A 19,392-nucleotide genomic window follows, 5' to 3' on the forward strand; every position below is an offset into this window, starting at 1 on the left:
ATGTTTACTCACTTGAAATAAGAAAGTTCTAAATCGTAGAATAGGAAAAGAAGAACCATAATGTGGTAAACTAGCACTACTGCATGATATGGTTCATGATCTTGTAGCTACTTGACATCGGTTAATGTGGAACTCGTATATTTTTTATAGTTTACATGTATTACAAAATATAGAGGAAGTCAAGAATTAAGGTAATTTCTCACCATGTTAAACGCAATTTTCATTCTCATTTTATGTAAGCAAAAATACATGTCATGAGCATTAAAATAATATTCTAAGAAAAGAAACTAGTACATTTTTTTTTTACCCTTTTTTTCATCAAATATTTTGTTTTACTTTGAACTAAGAAAGATATACTGAAAGTTGGTTAGTTGAGAGTAGACGATTGTAAAATTTTATTCAAGTTTTTAAAATAAACTTCATTTAAAGAGAAAATTATATATACTAGGATCCTCATTGATATAATGTAGAAGTAAACACGTGACATCTCACATGTGGAAACCAGCGCACACTACATAATTGCAAGTAAATTAACAACCACTCCCCCTCACCACCAAACCAACAACATAGGTACTAAACATATCATGTGAATGTGATCACAAAATCTGCAAAAAATACCAAAAAAGGTAAGATATCGAGCTCACCGTTCACAAGAGTTTGAACTTAAGATCTCTCGTTACAAGTGAAGATGAATATTATTAGACTGTAATCCTAGTAGTAGAGTCTAATCCAGTGAGGGGACGACTATCTTACTTATAATGAGAATATATTCCAACTCTCTCGGTCATATGTGTCACGTAAAATGTGATAAGTAAGATAAAAGGTAAGTGACACCCAAGACAGAGAATGTGAGAATCTATCCCCGTGACATGGAAGTTTTCCTCGATCGAGGGGGAGGATTTACCACACCAGTCCAGAACAGAGTACGTTCCCCAGAAAAGGAGAAGACAAATTTCATCACAGAAGCTGGGTTAAACTTTGAGCAAAGACAAACTTCACAAGGAAATTCCAGCTAATGCTCTTAAAAACAAAACGTTTGACAATAACTAGTAAGCACAATACCGATACCACCAAAGCTATGTTCATGTCTGCTTCAAAGTACAAAATCAGAAAATTACAGGGAAAAACATCACACTCAAGGAAATGTCCTCAGAATAATACGACACTGAAAGCACGTCGAAAATCTACATATTCTTATAAGATTCTGTAATTTCTTCCCATCCAAACAATCCACATATAACTGTCATGATACCGTGAAAAACTAGAGCTATAGAAAATAAAATGTAGACCTATGATGTTTCTTTTATACCGAAGTTACGTATCATCCACGTGAGGTTAGGTATTTGGACAAATAATACTTTATTGAGAAAGTATATAGTTTGAGAAGGACAAAGATAAATTCTCAGGATTCACAGAACATATGATTCAGTGATCGTTGTGTGTAGAATCATACAAGTTTCGCCCACAACGGTCGCATATGTTAGAAGCAGTCGAAGATGCGTTCTCGGGTTTTTCCTTCTGCATCTTTGGTAGATCATGTTCCAGAACATCTGAAAGTGCTTTTGATCCTTCTTGGACTTCCTCCAAACTGAAAACAGCGCATCGAAGTTATATGATTAGAACACAGAAAATATCCTGAAACCTTTTATTTTAAATGCAGGTAAACATGCTGTCATTTCTGTGGCACAGGAGAGATCTTATACAACATATTGGCTTGTAACATAGAACGTACTAGTCTACCTGATTGAATCCACGACCACACTTGCCAATGCTAAAACTGTTACAGTAGCGTAGCCTTTAAACTCTATGTAACGAATGACCGGACTTATCTCTTAAGCAGACTACTTTGCTTACTCGTTTAAGTATATGCATGTCTGTGTTCATCATGCCTCATCCATAAAAAAAATTACCCTCTCATTAAATCCCTTTTTCCCGATCATTGTGCAGGAAAAAGGTACCACCGGATCATAGTTATGCTTGTCAAGTATTTAATTTCAATGAGATTAAAACATGATTGATCATCAACACCTGTATTTACCTTATCGAGAGTGGAGGAGTCAATCGGATAATAGTATCGTGTGTTGGCTTGGCAAGAACTCCTCTCTCCTTCAACTTTAGGCAGATATCGTAAGCAGAAACAGGGGATAAATTCTTGCTATTGAGCTCCACAGCGTTGAACAAACCTCTTCCTCGAACCTCCTTTATGTAGTTTGGGAATTGCTGATGAATCTTGACTAGCTGATTCCTAAGCTCTTGTCCCATTTCAGCTGATCTATAGGTAGTTGAATGTCAAGAAACATAATTTCTACAATGATTTTATAATGAGGCCGTAAAGCGAGGATAGTGAAAGGGTTTATATTTGATACCTTTCAGCAAGTCTCTCATGTCTGATTACATCTAGTGAGGCAACAGCAACTGCACTAGCCAACGGATTACCCCCAAAGGTGCTGCAGATGACCCCAAATTAATAGTAAGGTTAGCCATTATATAAGCCCGAAACCAAGGCAAGCAAGTGAGAGAAAGAATGACAAAATATTAGTAGTTACGGAAACCATTAAACAACTCTCGGAAAATGGCAATCATGTTTCTCAGGCATGGTCATGCAAATTGCTCATGAGTCAATCTTATCTGAAAAAGCTACTAAGAATTGTATAAGAACTTTTCCGGTACAAAACATGAATATGGCGACGAGAACACTCAAAGTACTAGAAGAGATCATAGATGGAAGCAGCCAGCAAACCTTCCATGCTCTCCCGGTCGGATACAAAGCATTACATCTTTGTCTGCAAGCACCGCACTTACAGGTATCACTCCACCACCCAATGCTTTTCCTAGTATCTGAATAAAACCCATAAAGTCTTGGTTAAGCATCCGGTATAATTATAAACAAAACTGCACAGTCTGCACTGCACAAATCATGAAGACAAAACAGCTTCCATATTTTAAGAACAGATTGTCAAAGTTTTAGATTAAGAAGAAACATGGTTCAGAGCTAGGCGAACTTGTTCCCAATACTTAAGGAAACTCACCACTACATCTGGGCGAACTTCTTCCCAATCAACAGCAAGCATTTTTCCTGACCGTGCTAAACCAGATTGTATTTCATCAGCAATCATTAAAACATTATATTTCGAGCATAGATCTCTAACAGTTTTCAAATAACCATCTGGAGGAATTATAACCTGTGATCACAACATAAAATTTTTCTCAAAAGAACTGATTGAAGATGGAATTTATGGTTTAAATTTTAGAACACGTGTTCGAATCCTACATCCAACAACTGTATACATGTCGGTCACATTTCTATTGACGAGCGTAAATCAATCAAATATTGAATTGCGAAAAACACATACCCCAGCCTCTCCTTGAATGGGTTCAAAGAGAAATCCAGCTGTGCGGTCTCCATTCTCTGCACTCCATAACAAAAAAATTTGTCAGTTCAATTTTACTACACAAATCTGGTAAATAAATATTAAAAATGTGCAAGCTATATGATGGTCTAAATGGATGTGATCTTTTAAGTTGCAGGGTGGAGTACATATCGAACAAGCTCTACACATTCTTAAACACACAAAAACTGTTATCAAACCTTTAAAAACTTTTTCAAGGCCAATTGCATCACCAAAATCAACTTTAAGATGTCCAGGCAACAAGGGTCCAAAGCCACGGGTTGCTTCATTGTCACAGCTCATGGAGATGACTGCCAAAGTCCGACCATGGAAGCAGCCACAACACGACACAATAATAGCCTGTGTATGGCTTAGTTGAGTTAGGGACATAACTGAAACAATAACCTTGCCCTTGTCCTACTAATGTTCAAGTCGCCGAACTAGAATGGCACAATTCTAAATGAAACGATTTGAAAAGTGTTGGAGAATAATACTTACATACAAATCAGGATTCTAAGTCAGAATATCTGTGTTCTAACTTGTTTTGAGGTGTGATCTAATTCCCTAGATTATGTGGTTCTATAAGATACATAATCATGCATACATATTCAGGTGAGTGCAATTATCAGAAGTACCCCAAGAAAAGGAAAACTAAAACGAATAAGATTATGTAAAAATAGTAAAATACGAGATACATCTCATTGAGATCTACCTCATCTTTTGGAATTTTTTTCTTCTCATGACCCCATTTCCTTGCCACCTTTAAAGCTGTTTCCACAGCTTCAGCACCAGTGTTCATAGGCAGCACCATGTCATAGCCAAACATGCTTGTTAGATACTTGGCAAATCTTGGAAATCTATCATTATAGAAAGCCCGAGAACTAAGGGTGAGCCTTTCTGCCTGTTCTTGTAATGCCTTGATGATTTTTGGATGGCAATGTCCCTACAGCAGGAAATTCCATTGAATAATGAGAAAAAAAATGTTATTCGCTATAAATCTGCTTCAAGAATTGGTGTTTCTTATGTGAACAAGCTTCTTCACTTGCTTTAAATTTACTCGGATGTAAAGAAACAAGCCAGTGCCACATTAATAATTGATTAAAAAGGAGAACATAATGCATGAAAAAGGAACATCATTGTAGTGAATTTTCCATTTTGTAATTCGAATGGAAAATAAAATTCATGTCATCTGGTGCAGAAAGCAGATAAGGCAGTTTCAATTACAGGCTGGTTACAGATATGTATGCATATTGTATGTGCAAGCGTGTGTGCACGTTCGTGAGGGCGTGCACATTGTATGTGCAAGCGTGTGTGCACGTTCGTGCTGGCCTGCACGAGTGCTGTAACATATTGACTTACATTTTATACCTGATTAACAGCAGAGTAAGCTGAAAGAAAGTCCAGATATCTGTTTCCCTCTGGATCCTGTATACATGATCCTTTTGCTTGAGAAAACACAATGGGAATTGGGTGGTAACTGAAAAGGAGGAGGAGACTTCAGCATTGTAGTTATTCAAACCGATCAAAAAAGGAGGAGACTTTACAATTGTAATCAATTATTTAACACAGTTAGCTTTTCCGGAGGCTCCTTACAGGTGAAATGCACAGCCAAACACACAGAATTAGTTGAAATTGAATGTGCAGACAATCCCAGTATTCCTCATTTTATACAGTTCATCCATGATAATCACAATTAAAAGTCACACCAGAAAGAAAAAAATGGAAAGTGGGCTCGGATCAATCAACGCAGGCTCAGAAAGTGCAGGAGATCCGAAGAATTTAACCACAAAACAATAAGAAATTATATACAAAACCCAATTTATATAATTAGAACTGCATTCATAACCCACGGATACGGAATTAGATGGAAACAAGCAGAGAACCCAGAAGGCAGAACATGAAGAAGAATGGAAAAAGTAGCAGAAATGAGAAATTTTGGATGAGACATGAAGATTTTAGAGAGAGAGAGAGAGAGAGAGAGAGAGATGACTTGTGGGCGCTGTATTGATATTCAGAGTTGATGAGCTCCTGCGAAGATGAAGGGGAGCTGGCTTGAGGGAAAGCAGCAAAGCTCCTCCTAATCACTCTCCTCTTCAAGCTCGATGTGCTCAGAGCACGCTGCAAACATCTCCTGCTCGCCATTGATGGATGACGACGATGATGTTCTTCTCGTTACTCGTTATTTGTTTGCTAATATCAACTTTCCAAATTATTTCGGATAAAATTATGGTAGAAAGGGAGAATATGTTTACTCGCTTTCTTTTTTTGGGCGTTTTGACATCCTCGATCCGAAAACAGACTCCGGATCCTCGCAGCATCTTTTATGAGGATCGGAGATTCGTGAATTATATTCATTTATCGTACATTGTACGTCATAAATTATTTTAAATATTTTTATTTAAATAAAATACAAACAGTACCTGATAAAAACTGACCGTACGATGTACGATGTACGATGTACGATGAACGGATACGATTTACAGATCCCCATGATTCGGAGAGGATCTGTTGGCTGAAACACTACTACTCACGTCACATGTCATCCTATCTAATTAAAATGTCAGAGAGACGATGGTTAAATTTTTTTTTTTTACTTTTATTTATTTATAAATAGGATTAATTGGTGGTTTCGCCACGACAGTCCACTCTTTTGAAGGTGTGAAGACTCACAAAGACATTTCACTAAGTTGAAGAAGAATCAACTGTTATATTATGTGGTTTACAAAATATAATTCAAGTGTATCGTTTTTTAACATTACTCTATATCTAATTTACATTTTGCTCGTTTTGTTGCTTCTATTCTATCAGATAAGTTAGGACTTCCATAGTAGCTCGAAAAAAGTGAGATACTATTGAACTTATATGGCAATCACACTTGCATATTAGATCGAAAAATTTGAGTGTGATACCATGAATTCAATATATTAAACCCATGAAATACTTATACCAACTTTTGTATAGCATAACTCAAATTATTGAACTCACATTGTAGTAGTATTGTACCCTATAAGTATCAAACCCAGTCTGTTTGATTTTTATATATAAGTATCACACTCACTCAAACTTATTGCGAGAGACTTATAGTACAAATCAGATGCCAATTTATCTCTTAGGATTGAAATTTACTTAATCGGTAATTTATCATATGTCTTGAATTTGGACAAGATTAGAAGTTAATTTCCATTAAATACGTTTAAATTTCAAACTTTGAATAGTAAAATAAATTAAATCACTCATCTGAAAGCAATTATCCAACACCACAAAATTTTAAGATCACTCAAGTGAATAATCAATTCTTTTTCTATTTATTGTTCAGCACTAAACTTAAATTATTTGAATGCTTTGACATGTCATATGAAAATTGATTAGGTTATTTTGATAAGTTATCTAATCACAGTGATTAGTGAGTGGACAGAATAAGTTGAGTACACGTTCGAACCCATTGGATAAACGAGCCATCGACCCTGCCCCCTTGAATGATGAAATTCTTCAGCGTGACGAGAATATTGCCTGTTACACTTTGTGTTATAATACAAGTGATTGAAATTTGTTTTCAAATATCCAACCACATATATTATCACAGTTGATGTACCAAACCGATTTATTGACACATTGAAAACTCTCCCCTTTAAGTGGGATGCAAGTATTGGTCTCAAACTCCATAAGAAAACCACCTAATATGACAGCCACAACACAAATCATATGTTTTAATTTTCCACTCATTTTTCAAGATTTTTTTTCCTAATTTCACCCCCTTTTTGTCATCATAATTTTCCTAATTTCTCTACGCTTTTGATTCCTGAGAGTCAATTGATTAAATTATTATTAGCACTCCAAAATGTCATCTACACTCCCGAGTGCAAAAAAATGAAGAAAACAAGAGCGGGTGCACGTGCCTTTTTTTCTAGTGTCAATAACAACTCTCCATCTGTATCGTATCATGTAAGTTTTTCGTATAAACTAGCTGCAAAACGAACAAAGCATCAACTCCACTCATAAATTCACAAGCAACAAGCAAACCTCAAAAAAAATCTTCATTTACAGACAAATGCAAGTTATACTCAGTGTACATTTGACAACCCCCTTCCCAAGCTATCAAACCGATCCTCCGCCACCTTCCGGTGGCTTCAATCTCAATCTCGAAGCATCGCATATCAATTTCAGTACACAAGCAATCAATAGCCTGTAAAATGCGGCCACAGCTACGGTATACCACTGATTCAACACAAGCCCCCAGCACCGGTGAAATACCTACTTGAAATATACTTAAAGTTCAAAGAGACAAGAGTAGAATGTGTTCGATAATAAGTATTCGGAAGGGAGTGGCTTGACAAAAATCTAGAATAGAAACGGAGCTGAAGTAACTAGAAAGATCGGGTCCTTAGCACGCACCTAAGAGCTTTTTGATGAGATCAGTATTCAGCAAACACCTACATGAATGTTCCATTGTAATCTATAGGAAGGAAGTCACCTAAATGCTACATTTCTGTGTACCATATCTTCCTCTATATGAAACTAGAAGCTTATGCATTGTAAACGACTGAAGCTAAACCACTACAACAACGATTAGGACATATCAAAATGGCATTGTGGTAATGAGAGCATGCGACTTCTAGGGAAGCATCATTTAAACTGCAACACTACTACACAAGCAGGCCCTATTTGCAGAAAAGAATTCGACGACAGAATGAATAACTAGAACCAGAAGATGATAACTCAATCTGCACCACAACCAGAAGATGGTATCTCAATAAGTGAGTAGTTTGATCCGTGAGGGGATAATATTGGTAAAGAGTCTGCTTACAAGTCTAATATGATCAATGAAGATACCGAAGATTATCTGTTATCGGTATCCTAGCTTAGTTGAATTTGAGAAAAGAGAGTAAGCGGTGCTAGAAGCACAGTAGTTCACTCATGGATTAGAATCAAGAGGATACAATGAATTCTAAGTGTCAAAAAGAGAGCCCCATAGTTGTGAATCTTAACTTTAATCCAACGATATCATGAAACTAAACAAGGGTATTAAGGAGTCCCAGGAGGTCAATTTACAAAACGCCTCCCTGAGAGTTTTTTGTGTGGGGCACACGGATTAATATTAGAGAAATGTTGTGAGATTTACTTTAACTATGGTGGAGGATGGCACCAAAAACGAGCCAAAAGATCAATTAGTATTTAATATATACAGTGATTTCAAAAATTTGATTCTTCGGTGACGTTTCAGATAACCTAGATGAAGACAGAAGATAGAGAATAAAGAAGCAAAAAGATTCCCTGTGGTTTATCTAATTGCAGAAAGTGATTCCTCTCCGTCTGCAAAGTGCATTTCAGTTAAGGAGAACAGCACAAAGAAGAGATCATTACGAATAGCATTTCACTCACATAACTGATTTAGAAGATGCTTCAAGCAAGAAGCTGAGAGCAAGAGTTCAATGGCCAGAGAAATAACAAGCATATACTATAAGATTGAAAATTATGGTCATTACTGATAATCTTCTGGCCAGAACAACAATTTATAAAATATAGAGTGTGACAATACCGAAAATTAGATGAATTCCATACTAGTAAAGATAAGACCAGATGAAGCGACGCGACAGGAAAGAAAGGAATTAATATTGCAGATAAAGAATAGATTCGGCGACAAAGATGGGGCCTACATGCCTAAAGCATAAACCCTGCAGCGAATCCTTTTGGCAGTCTCAATACCAGCTTTAGTGGGAGAATCAGGAAGAGTCAAGTTGAATAAGCCTAGAGAAGAAGCTCTTCCCAGAATCAAACCTAAAGAACTAGGAGAGGAAACATGAGGGAGAGATGTCCAAGATTCTTTGTTGTAAGCACCAGACATATATTAGCTTAAAGGACTATTCACCTTTAAACAGCAAGAATCAGCCTGGAAAGTTAGGGGGCCATTATAAATGCCTGAATCAAGTTCTCTGCCATACGCTTCTGTTCAGGTGTGCCAGATATATGTGCAACACGATCACCCCGGGAAGATTTGGACTCAGAGATCTCTACCATTGCTCCCGATATCTGGAAAATACACAAATATGAATGATAATGACATTCAAACACACAAAGCCTACATGTTTAGGCAGAAGCTAGCTAGATTTTTCATGTTGACATCTCTACACAATAACCAACCAGTAGATACAGATCCAAAAGGAAAGGTCATCCCACCTTCCGGATATTGGCTATATTTGCCCCGCCTTTGCCCATCACTTTACCCACTGCATTCGCTGGAACTAGCATCTCAAGTGTTGAAGGGGGTGGCAACCTGCATAATGTTATTGAAAAACAATTTGAGGATGAATAGAAACCGAACTAGACAAGCTTCAAAACAAGGTAGAAGAAACTACATACGCTGACCCTCCATATAGCTTGGATGAATACGAAGACATGGATCCATAGCCATTTTCTCCCATCTCAAAGAAAAGAAAACATATATCAAGTACTATCAGAGGTTTATTTATGAGTTTATTCAGCTACAAATAACTTAGTTAAATGGACATACCGACACAGATCCATATCCATAGAGGCTACCAGAAGAAAGCAGGCCCAAGCCACTTCCACTTTCAGCCCTCTGATCATAACGCATCGAAGAAACTGGGGGGACAGAAGGCAGGACAGATGGCATTGAGAGAGTAGGGCCACCCGAGTACATGGATTCAGCACCGCCAGAGGTGTTAAGACCATCATCTCTATCTTTCAAGACATCGTCTCTGAGTCTTAGAACAATCTGAATAAGCGCATCCCTCAAACTACTGGGATCTCCTGCCACCTATATTAGGAAAAAAGAATTGATAAAGAGGTGATCAACAAGAAAAAATTGAATCGCAAAGGTTGAAGATTTATGTAGAACCAACCTCAACAAGTTCATTAGCATCAGCACCCCTAGGCTTATCAGCTTTTGAAATACGGATGTCAGCTTTTGTTCTTTTTCGGATTTCATTTATAATCGAACCACTTTTTCCAATAATACAACCAATAAATTTAGATGGAACAAGGAGCCGAATTGAAACAGAGTCATCATCTTCATCATTTATCTTCTCTTGCAGCAAAAGAACAGCTTCCACTGCCATGGATTTTAGATCATCAGGTGACTGCCAAAAAAGAAACCCAACATGATCAACATGTCCAAGAAGATGAATGCCAAGCACTGTTGTGAGGCCCATAGAAAAATACCAGTTCAGATTATTCACAATTTAATCACCCAACACAATGTTGACATTTAACTTTTAAAAGTTGAGGAATGTATTATAATGAGTCTTTCTCACAATGAAATCTATATTTTTGACAGTCTAACGGTGAATAAACATGAGCTCATGCTCAGAGAAAGATCCTGGAATTGTTGATGTCTGCACAAAACCAGCAACAATAGCAAAAATTTGATAGAATATTCCAGGTTATTTTGTCCTGCAAAATACTATGCAGACGCATAACAAAACAAAAATAGAAATACTGAACCCTTAGTGGAACATGCATTTATACCGAGCTCTTCCCAAATTTTGTTCTTTATAAATCTACCCAAACATAAAGAATAAGAATACCATCGCAGTCATACTTCCATTGCAGTAATAATAATAGTATATTATCATGGTCATACCTCTGTTGCAGTAACACTGATTATACACTCATCACGGTCCTTGGTATCATCAACCTCTATACGAGCACCACTCACCTGCCTTATGCTTTTAATGGTGCCCCCACCCTTGCCAATTACACGACCAATCTTGTCAAAGGGACACAATACTCGCACAATTAACTCCTCAGATCGAGAGGCAACACCGAAACCAGAAACTAAAGGAAGGGCAGATGAATACATGGGCCATGTGTTCCCTTTATCCGTGTAACCCTGAAGATCCTGTAAAGATGTAGCACCTATGATTGGAGGTACAGCTCTAGAAGAGACAATAGAATCTCCACTTTGATATAGTCCACCTGATTGATAAATAGGGACATCTGATGGGATAATTATACTTGGCAGGGCCTCTGGTACCGATGTCTCAAGAGAAATCTCTTCCTTAGGAGCAAACTTGTACATAATTGCAGAAACTGCAAACAATGCTTTTTTAACTGCTTCTGATTCTCCATTTATCTGTTTGCAAAGGGAAATGAACTCTTACAGAAAAATATTACTGGATAAGAAGTTAACCAAACAGAAAAGTGAAACATCTGGAGCAAAATTTGCAAGTGTGTAAACATATTACATTTTATGCACAAAGAAGGTCCATTTAGCACACCAGTTGAGGAACTTCATATTAAAATTTTCTAACACGGTGTAGAAAAGACTATTCACTCCGACTATTGCATGCTACTATGAGAGTGTAGTATACCCAAAATAATTCATAAACACAAGAAATATGAAAACAATTCTAAACCAAGGCAAGGCAGCAAATATGAACTAAAGAGCTACTGTACTGACTGGGCGCCTTTGAAAACAAGAATTAAAATGCCTAATTGCACAAGCAAAACATTGAGGAATTATTCTTATTTAATAACAAATACTAACCATAAGAAAATTGTCAAAGTCCATAGCGCAAGAATGTGTTGGATCAGTGGCATCTTTTGCAACAATCTTAATGTTGGTCCTCGTCTTGCTTCTCAGTTTCTTTATAGTCGACCCCGCCTTACCAATAATATTTGCAGACTGGCTAGAAGGAACAAGAATTTGGCAGTCTTCCCTACTATCCCTCCGTCTCTTATCCGAATCCCCAACACTAGCCAATGCATTCGAAATTGCAGAATGAACTCTAAGAAGAGCATCCTGGGCAGCACACAAAGGCTCCATATCATTGAACTCATCATCAACCTCAACCTCTTCCTTATCCTTAACATAGCTATAAATAGTTATTACCCTCTCTTTCGCACCCGGAAATGGGTCCACAACCTTGATTTTCGCTCTAGTATCTTGGCGAATCGAGTTGATGACTTTCCCACTCTTGCCAATAACACTCCCAATAACCCCATCAGGGCATAGAATCCTATAAACCACCAAATCATCACTACCCTTTTCGTCTCGGTCATTGAATCGTCTCTTTTGGTTCTTGTTTCCCCCATCATGGTCTCTCTGCGACCGATACCGCTTACCCGTCTCCCCCATTGTTCCTCTGGATTGGTTTTTCCTCCTAAACCACACCAAAATAATAATAAAAATTCAAAAACTGGGCACTCACCTAAATTACAACTGAAAAACAATAAGCAGATAAAAGAAAGAAAAAAATTTGATTGAAATTATATTGGATTGCCTTCCCTCTGGCAATCTTTGTACCAAAAGAAACAGAAAAAAAAATTGGGTTTTCTTCGATTGACAAAGTAGGGTTTATTTGCAGCGGAAAGGAATAAACTTTGCATAAATAAGAGAATCAAAGCTTCTGATCGAATGGGTAACCTTAGTCGAAAACTCACCTGTTGAAATACGGGGAGCTTCAGAAACTATAGGAAGCGGCCGTCGAGTTCCTTGGTTTTTTGTCTTTTTCTCGTCGCGCTTTGCAGTCTGATATGTGACGTAGGAAGGAACAGTTAGTTCGTCATCTTTTTATTATTATAATTGCTGCTTTCTGGATCCAATTGGGCCCAAACCCAAGATAAAAATAGACAGAACAGTTAAGCCCATTGGATCTTTGGATTCCCCATTAAGTTGCTCATAATTTTGAGTAATTTTCAAGGAAGGAGGGACTCGAGAGCGATGGAAATATCGAAAAAATTAGAGACAGATATGAAAAGAGAAGTGAAGTGAAGTTTAAATTAGTGGTTGACACTCTCTAAAGTTTCATTTTAAATTTTCATCATTTCCTTGAAAGTTACTGCTATCGATATTTCCACAAACTTCCACATTGATATTTCGATATTTCCACCAAAATTGTTATTTTAAACACCGCTCGAGAAAGAGATGGCAGGACAAGGAAGATGAAGTTGTTTGAAACGGATTGTCGGGTAAAAAAAAATTCGTGTAAGAGTGATTAATAAAAATGGAACGATTGACTAAATCTAACGACCATAATAAAATGAATCCTCACATGTCCTTAAAATGAGGACCTTAGGTGAGCATCACTCTTAAAAGGAGAAATTTTTTTGGATACTTTATATTCATCAAATTTTTGGGTGCACTTTTGTTTACTACTATTGAGTGGTAGTAGCACTCACTACTTATTTATCAACGTTAAATAAGTTTAAATTTAAGATTTGTGTTTATCTATGAAACATATCTCAAAATTTAAAATTTATCAGCAATAAATTGAGAGTGGTGAGCAAAAATATTCCCTTAAACTTTGTATCAACTAAAACTACTAAACTAACTAAATTAAATGGAACAAAAGTAACTGAATAAAAGCCGATCAAAAAAGTACAAGCCCATATTCCACGTAACACGTCTTGAGTTTAATTCATGACGTTAGTGAATCACACGATAATGGTTAAGGAGAGATGGAAATGCTTTTTTCAGTTTTTCCGGCCCTTTTAAAGGTGGATTGCCATGACGAAACCACCAGCTGATCCCTTTTGAAAAAAAAATTGGATATGTATTTCTTCGTTGACAAAGTTAAATTACACTCGCTGTGGTTATGTTGATTTTTGTAACCGACCGTGTATGAAACGTTCTTTTAAAGTTAAAACTAACTTGGTTTGATAACAAATTTGAGGACGAAAATGGACCAATCACTATAATTCAAGGGGCAAATTTAAAATTGCCTCAAACTTTTCTGAGGTTTTATTTTATATTGCATTTGCCCCAAATATCCTTTTTTTCAACTATCTTCTTTCTCCTTCTTTTACCCAGCAGCAGTGGCCGATTCGAATCCGATCTTTCTAAACCCGGAACCCCGAACCCCGAACATGGAACAAGAAGCGGCGGAAACGCTGATTCAGGCGGCGAGCTCAGATGGGTCGGAGCCGGCGGCCGTGAACCGCGCCAGGAAGCTTCTGTTCCGGCGAATGCTAGTTGGGATAAGGGACGGCCGGTTTTTCCTGGGGACCTTTCACTGCATCGACAAACAAGGCAACATCATTCTTCAGGATGCGGTGGAGTATCGGAGCACCCGGCGGTCCTCGCCGTCTCCGATGGAGCAGCGCTGCCTCGGTCTCATTCTAATCCCTTCTTCTTGCCGTGCTTCTTGTCACGTTGGTTGCTCTGTTGAAGAACAGTTGTCTCTGCTTTCGTTCTAGAACCATAACAATTTATAAAATAGTGTTTTGTATTGGGATGTTTTGCATTCATTGTTTTGACAAGATGATATTCGAAACTACTCTTATTCGAATCTGCAGGTAAGTGTTCGGTTCTATGAATGATAGAAACTGTTTTGTATTCATGTCAATTTGCTTAGAACTTGCATTGTGAGTGTGTGGCTACCCATGAATGAATTCGATTTTCTTTTGAAGATCGATGTTTTCGTTCATCGAAGAGTTTCTTGAACAGATTTGGCACGAAGCTTTCTTTTCACATTTGAGATATCTGATGTGCTAATGTCTTGTGATTTATGACATGTTCTGTGAAATGTTATGCACATTGTTTCTCACAGAGACATCTGAATATGATGAATACGTACAACGCTAAGTTTTGATCAAAACACTTCAAGAGCATAGTCCACCAACGGTTTCAAGCAAAAGCAACCGAAAATAAAACGGAAACATAAGCTGTCAATGATCATCTATCGTCCATGAACGAAAATAAACACCTTCAGAGCAGCTAGATTATAGGTTGGATCTACACCAACAACCTTTCCTTCCCTGTGAAAACCATTGCCTCTTGCGTCCGCAAGGTAAACCTATCAAGAAGGGCACCAAAGAAACTTTGAAACTCAAACGAAATGACTTGAACTCCGAAATAAACCATTCAATAACATTCAACGCTGTAATCCGCTTTGATCTGCAGCCAATTTAGCTGTAACATGGTAATTTGTGACCCGGAGGCACAACGGATTAACTGAGTTTAGGAACACGGTAATGATCTGGGAGAAGATGCAAACCAATAGATATCTCAAACTTACAGTTTACAAGAAAATCTGTCTTTACGGCATCGAAATTAAGGCACAGCTGCAGATGCATATAAAAACTGCTACGTCATTGGTGCAATAATCTTAGCAAAACTAAGCCTATACAAGTTTGTAGATTGTATTTTCTTCCTGAGTACAACTGATGGAGAGGTTTCCTGCAAAAACACTTTACAAATGGTGAAGACTGAGAAAAAAGAAACCATATGTTTGAAATCACCAGTTCATTGAGATGAGGTTACTAAGTTCTTTGAAAATCTTACGACGACAAAATAACAATTCATCGAGGTAACGTTAATAACATATGCACCTAGAAACATAACATAGAGTTTGGTTACACGGAAGCGGTTTTGAGAAGCAATGACTATAAACCATAAGAGTTTGATTTGTTTGGGAGCAACTCTAAGAAGGAAGGGGTTTCCGAAACCATCTGAATTTTATGCACAGGTGGTTCATCAGTGTGAATTTCTAGTTTATCTGTAACTTGATTGTTCCCCATTTTGAATAAAGTCTTCTGAGCACAAAACTCATACACAAACAACCACAAGACCCGCCCCAAGCAAATCCCAGAGATCCGGGGAACAAATTCGTAAGGCTTTTGAACTGATTTCAGAAAATTAAGCAATACTTAGCCATCAAACACTCCCAATTAATCACATCAGAAGTCACATGGGTCACAAAAAATTAAGGTTGCATGATTGTATGATAGTGTCATTGTTAAAAAGGTGCATTCGAGGTGTAAAAGAACTAAAAAGTTAGGAATTTTGAGCCGCAGATTGATCAAAAAATTATTAGAAAAGAAAAAGGTGACAATTTTCCAGTGACCCAGCTCCAGTTTCTGCATAATATCAACAATTCCCTTGAAAAAAAGCTGCTCTCACCATCCAAGTTCTTATCTTTTCTAAACTAACCACATAAACTACCAAATGGGTAAGATCAAATTAGCAAAATTAACATAATCTATCTCAATTCTAAGACCTACATTCAATTCAATAGAAAAAAAGTCACGCAAAAAATAAAAAAATTGTGAATTTAGGGAGAGTGAGAGAGAGTGTGAGACCTGGAAGAGATTGACGGCGCGGTCTTCGTTTTGCAGAAGCTCATCATCTTGTTGCAGAGCAAGTGCAAGGCGAGATGAAGGTGTGGGGAAATGGGGTCATAGAAATGGAGCAAGGAAGCCTCACAAGGCTTGGGGCAAGCACTATGGATCTTCTCCTTGTGATAATTTTGTTCTTCTGTGAATTGTGTGAAGGGTTTGAGGAAGAAGAAGAATGACGGTTGACCGTTTTTCTTTTTCTTTCCCGGGAATTTAACTGAAATTTGACCTTTATTTACCTCTAAAATGGAACTTGAATGTGCTTTTGTACCATATCCCTTAAACCAAATTTCATTCTACTCAATTTGGGCCTACTCTTAAATGGGCTTTTTTTTTTTTTTTTTTTTGTAATTATAGTTTGAGTGTTGTTCAATTAGAATTTTGAAAAAATTTAACGGATTTATGAAATTCAATCTTGTTCTCCTAAGGTTTTCATCTTCAGGATTTTTGATAACCAAATGCATATTAACTACAAAATTATATTAGTTTAGATACAAAGTCTTAAAATATTTGACAACTTAATAAAGCAAAACAAGAAAATGGGTTTTCTAATAGTTTATGGATTTTAAGTTGGTTTTACTTTATTAAGTTGTTAAATATTTTAAGTTTTTGAATCTAAACTAATATAATTTTGTGGCTAATATACATTTGGTCATCATAAGTCCTAAAAATAAGAACCTTAGGAGAGCAAGACTGTTTATAAATTTATGGATTTATATGGAGTTTAATTGGTTTCTAGAGATTTTATGTAAAATTTGGAGTGAATTCTCTCAAATTCTCAGAGGGAGAAGTGGAATTTGTGAATGTTTAAAATACACTATATATGAAATCTCTCCAATTCTCTCGAATTTATCAAATTTTTAAATGAATTTGGTTCTTATGGTTTCTCTCTAATACTAATATTTTTCAGTAATTAAGTTAAAAAAAAAAAGGTCCAAAAGTGGTGTGCTAAAGTGCATATAAGATTGGGCACTACGTGTTGATTGCTTCCATGGTTGAGTCTATTTTTTTCTCCACACTTTTTGATTTGTGGCTACCTTCACTAGTCCAAATAATTAACTTGAAAATTACAGAAGCTGAAGCTGAAGTGTACATCTAAAAACTTGAACAATATTAAGGTTGTAACTAAAGCTAAATAAAAATTACAACAGGAAAGGGATTCGACTATGAAAAGGAGTACTCCTGAACCAAATGGAGATGGGGACTGACATTTTTGGAGTAATGCAATCTGTCTTTTCTTCTCTTCCGACGTTCGTGCATGGTCGGAAAGATGAGATCTGATTTGCCTTGATGCTTTATGTCATTGTTAAGCTTGATTGATGCTTTAGTCATTGTCTAGCGACAAACTGATTAGTTTATCATCTTATATATCATGGCAAAACTTCATGAAATGTAAGACTAATCATATCAATTATGAGTTTTTCTCGTTTCATGGGTGGTCATGTGCGATGAGATAGATAAAAATAAAAAGGTACGAAACAATAGATATGATCTTTTTTCCCACTATATATGCATAGAGCAGATTCTCTCTTATAATTACAAACAAGATTTACTGAGCACTGGCAGATGGCGATTTACCATAGTGACGAAAAGCAATCGTGCTTATGCACCTTAGTGTGGGTTCATTCCTCATCGATTCTCCTCCCTCTAACAACTAACAATTTAACCAACTAACGCTATAACTCTATTAAAAAAAAAATTTATGGAGGACAATGAAATATAAGGATATACAATATGGATGATGCTATTCACACATTCATTTTTATCTTTCACACACTCCTTGATAATTTTTGTCCATTGATCATCTTCAATCAATTGAATTTGAAATTGAGAGATATGTGGAAGAGAAAAAAAAAAGTGTGTGAATAGCATCATCCTAAAAAATATGTAGTATTACAACATATTTCACTATCGGACTTGTAAAGTTTCAACTACACAATTCCTCGTCTTCGTAGAATATGCCTCTGAAATTGGTAATAAAGTTGCAAATGAGATACCAATGAAGCAGGTAGCAACACAGGAAGAATCATCTTTGTGGATTGCAAAAAGTTGCAATCATTTATAGAAGATGGCCAGTTAATTAGCACCTTCTGTGAAAGCAACAACTCACACGTCCACGTTCATCCACCCTAATAAAATAGAATCAGCTTCTCCGTCGTTATCAACCAAACAAAAAAAACTTTGGTTAGATCCGTTTCTTGGTTTACTCTCTCGAGTTAATTAGCTATGGCCTCCGTCCCTTCCTCCCATGTATGTATCTATTTTTCGAGTGAACTAACCCACCCTAACTTTCTCAGCATTACAAGAAACAATTTTTAATTTTGAAGATAGACACAAGAAAGAATTCAACAACCCTACATCTTATATGGTACATACATATAGAGGTGGCAATCAACCCATCAGTTTGTTAACATTAGTTTGAATTCATCTTACATCATCATCACCACCACCAATTTCACCCTTCTATTATGGTGATATCAAATTAAATGCGTCTTATCGGATACACATGTAATAACTCAATGTGTTGATTTGTTACCTCTACATTCGTACATATATATGTACCCCTTCTGGTTTCATGCTTATGAAGCATTAAAGAAGTGCTCAGATGTTTCTAAAGTGCATAAAATGACAATATAAGTATGGGACAAATATACTAAGAAGGAATTCAAGGAAAAAGGAAAATTCTTAATGAATTGCTAGATACACATTGGTACAAATATATATACATACATATATATATATATATATATATTCATACTAAACTAAAAGTCCAAAGCATTTACATATATATATGGAAGATCTCCAAAGCATTTACAGATGAACGAAAAAGAAAAAAAAAAGTTGAAGAAAGAAGGCATCAAAATTATGGAAGATCTCTACTTAACTCTCTTTGATATATATATGTATGGAACTATAATTTCTAGAT

General features: G+C 36.6%; 3 protein-coding genes and 1 long non-coding RNA gene across 5 annotated transcripts; 1 reads left to right on the top strand and 3 right to left on the bottom strand.

Annotated features, from left to right (window-relative positions):
- Nucleotides 1–1,176: 1,176 nt before the first annotated feature.
- On the bottom strand, nucleotides 1,177–5,546 carry LOC103951298 (ornithine aminotransferase, mitochondrial). The gene is made up of 10 exons (XM_009362640.3): nucleotides 5,380–5,546; nucleotides 4,758–4,866; nucleotides 4,102–4,332; nucleotides 3,590–3,749; nucleotides 3,354–3,409; nucleotides 3,030–3,182; nucleotides 2,741–2,838; nucleotides 2,367–2,447; nucleotides 2,039–2,272; nucleotides 1,177–1,588 (listed from the first exon to the last, which is right to left on the bottom strand). Exons 1-10 carry the CDS (start codon nucleotides 5,529–5,531, stop codon nucleotides 1,426–1,428), a joined length of 1,437 nt encoding a protein of 478 aa, XP_009360915.2. The 5' UTR covers nucleotides 5,532–5,546; the 3' UTR covers nucleotides 1,177–1,425.
- A 3,285-nt stretch (nucleotides 5,547–8,831) lies between these two features.
- Nucleotides 8,832–12,903, bottom strand: LOC103951297 (KH domain-containing protein At4g18375). Of its 2 annotated transcripts, XM_048573836.1 has the most exons (9): nucleotides 12,792–12,903; nucleotides 11,896–12,511; nucleotides 10,990–11,481; nucleotides 10,250–10,486; nucleotides 9,898–10,164; nucleotides 9,747–9,808; nucleotides 9,564–9,660; nucleotides 9,256–9,416; nucleotides 8,832–9,164 (listed from the first exon to the last, which is right to left on the bottom strand). In XM_048573836.1, exons 2-8 carry the CDS (start codon nucleotides 12,484–12,486, stop codon nucleotides 9,285–9,287), a joined length of 1,878 nt encoding a protein of 625 aa, XP_048429793.1. In that variant the 5' UTR covers nucleotides 12,487–12,511; nucleotides 12,792–12,903; the 3' UTR covers nucleotides 8,832–9,164; nucleotides 9,256–9,284. The 2 variants fall into 2 exon arrangements, with proteins under 2 accessions (XP_048429793.1, XP_009360912.1); XM_009362637.3 differs by having other exon boundaries at nucleotides 8,832–9,416.
- A 1,178-nt stretch (nucleotides 12,904–14,081) lies between these two features.
- LOC103951296 lies at nucleotides 14,082–14,776 on the top strand. The gene has a single exon (XM_009362635.3). It carries the CDS (start codon nucleotides 14,217–14,219, stop codon nucleotides 14,544–14,546), a length of 330 nt encoding a protein of 109 aa, XP_009360910.3. The 5' UTR covers nucleotides 14,082–14,216; the 3' UTR covers nucleotides 14,547–14,776.
- A 60-nt stretch (nucleotides 14,777–14,836) lies between these two features.
- LOC125472337 lies at nucleotides 14,837–17,248 on the bottom strand. Its single transcript, XR_007254258.1, has 2 exons — nucleotides 15,368–17,248; nucleotides 14,837–15,145 (listed from the first exon to the last, which is right to left on the bottom strand). It is a non-coding gene; the product is annotated as an uncharacterized LOC125472337 (long non-coding RNA).
- Nucleotides 17,249–19,392: the final 2,144 nt, after the last annotated feature.

Source organism: the organism of the source record quoted next, unplaced genomic scaffold, assembly GCF_019419815.1.
Source record: "Pyrus x bretschneideri cultivar Hongxiangsu unplaced genomic scaffold, Pyrus_bretschneideri_v1 Contig7, whole genome shotgun sequence".
NCBI lineage: Eukaryota > Viridiplantae > Streptophyta > Magnoliopsida > Rosales > Rosaceae > Pyrus > Pyrus x bretschneideri.

Bases quoted from the DNA above. Each gene is read 5' to 3' on its own strand.
- LOC103951296 (XM_009362635.3), top strand. From the start codon at position 14,217: ATGGAACAAGAAGCGGCGGAAACGCTGATTCAGGCGGCGAGCTCAGAT.
- LOC103951298 (XM_009362640.3), bottom strand. From the start codon at position 5,531: ATGGCGAGCAGGAGATGTTTGCAGCGTGCTCTGAGCACATCGAGCTTG. The intron at 2,448-2,740 runs GTTTGCTGGCTG...GGTCATCTGCAG, and splicing joins CGACCGGGAGAGCATGGAAG to CACCTTTGGGGGTAATCCGT. The intron at 2,273-2,366 runs GTATCAAATATA...AACTACCTATAG, and splicing joins CATGAGAGACTTGCTGAAAG to ATCAGCTGAAATGGGACAAG.
- LOC103951297 (XM_048573836.1), bottom strand. From the start codon at position 12,486: ATGGGGGAGACGGGTAAGCGGTATCGGTCGCAGAGAGACCATGATGGG. The intron at 11,482-11,895 runs GTTAGTATTTGT...CTTTGCAAACAG, and splicing joins ACTTTGACAATTTTCTTATG to ATAAATGGAGAATCAGAAGC. The intron at 9,661-9,746 runs GTATGTAGTTTC...AACATTATGCAG, and splicing joins AAGCTATATGGAGGGTCAGC to GTTGCCACCCCCTTCAACAC.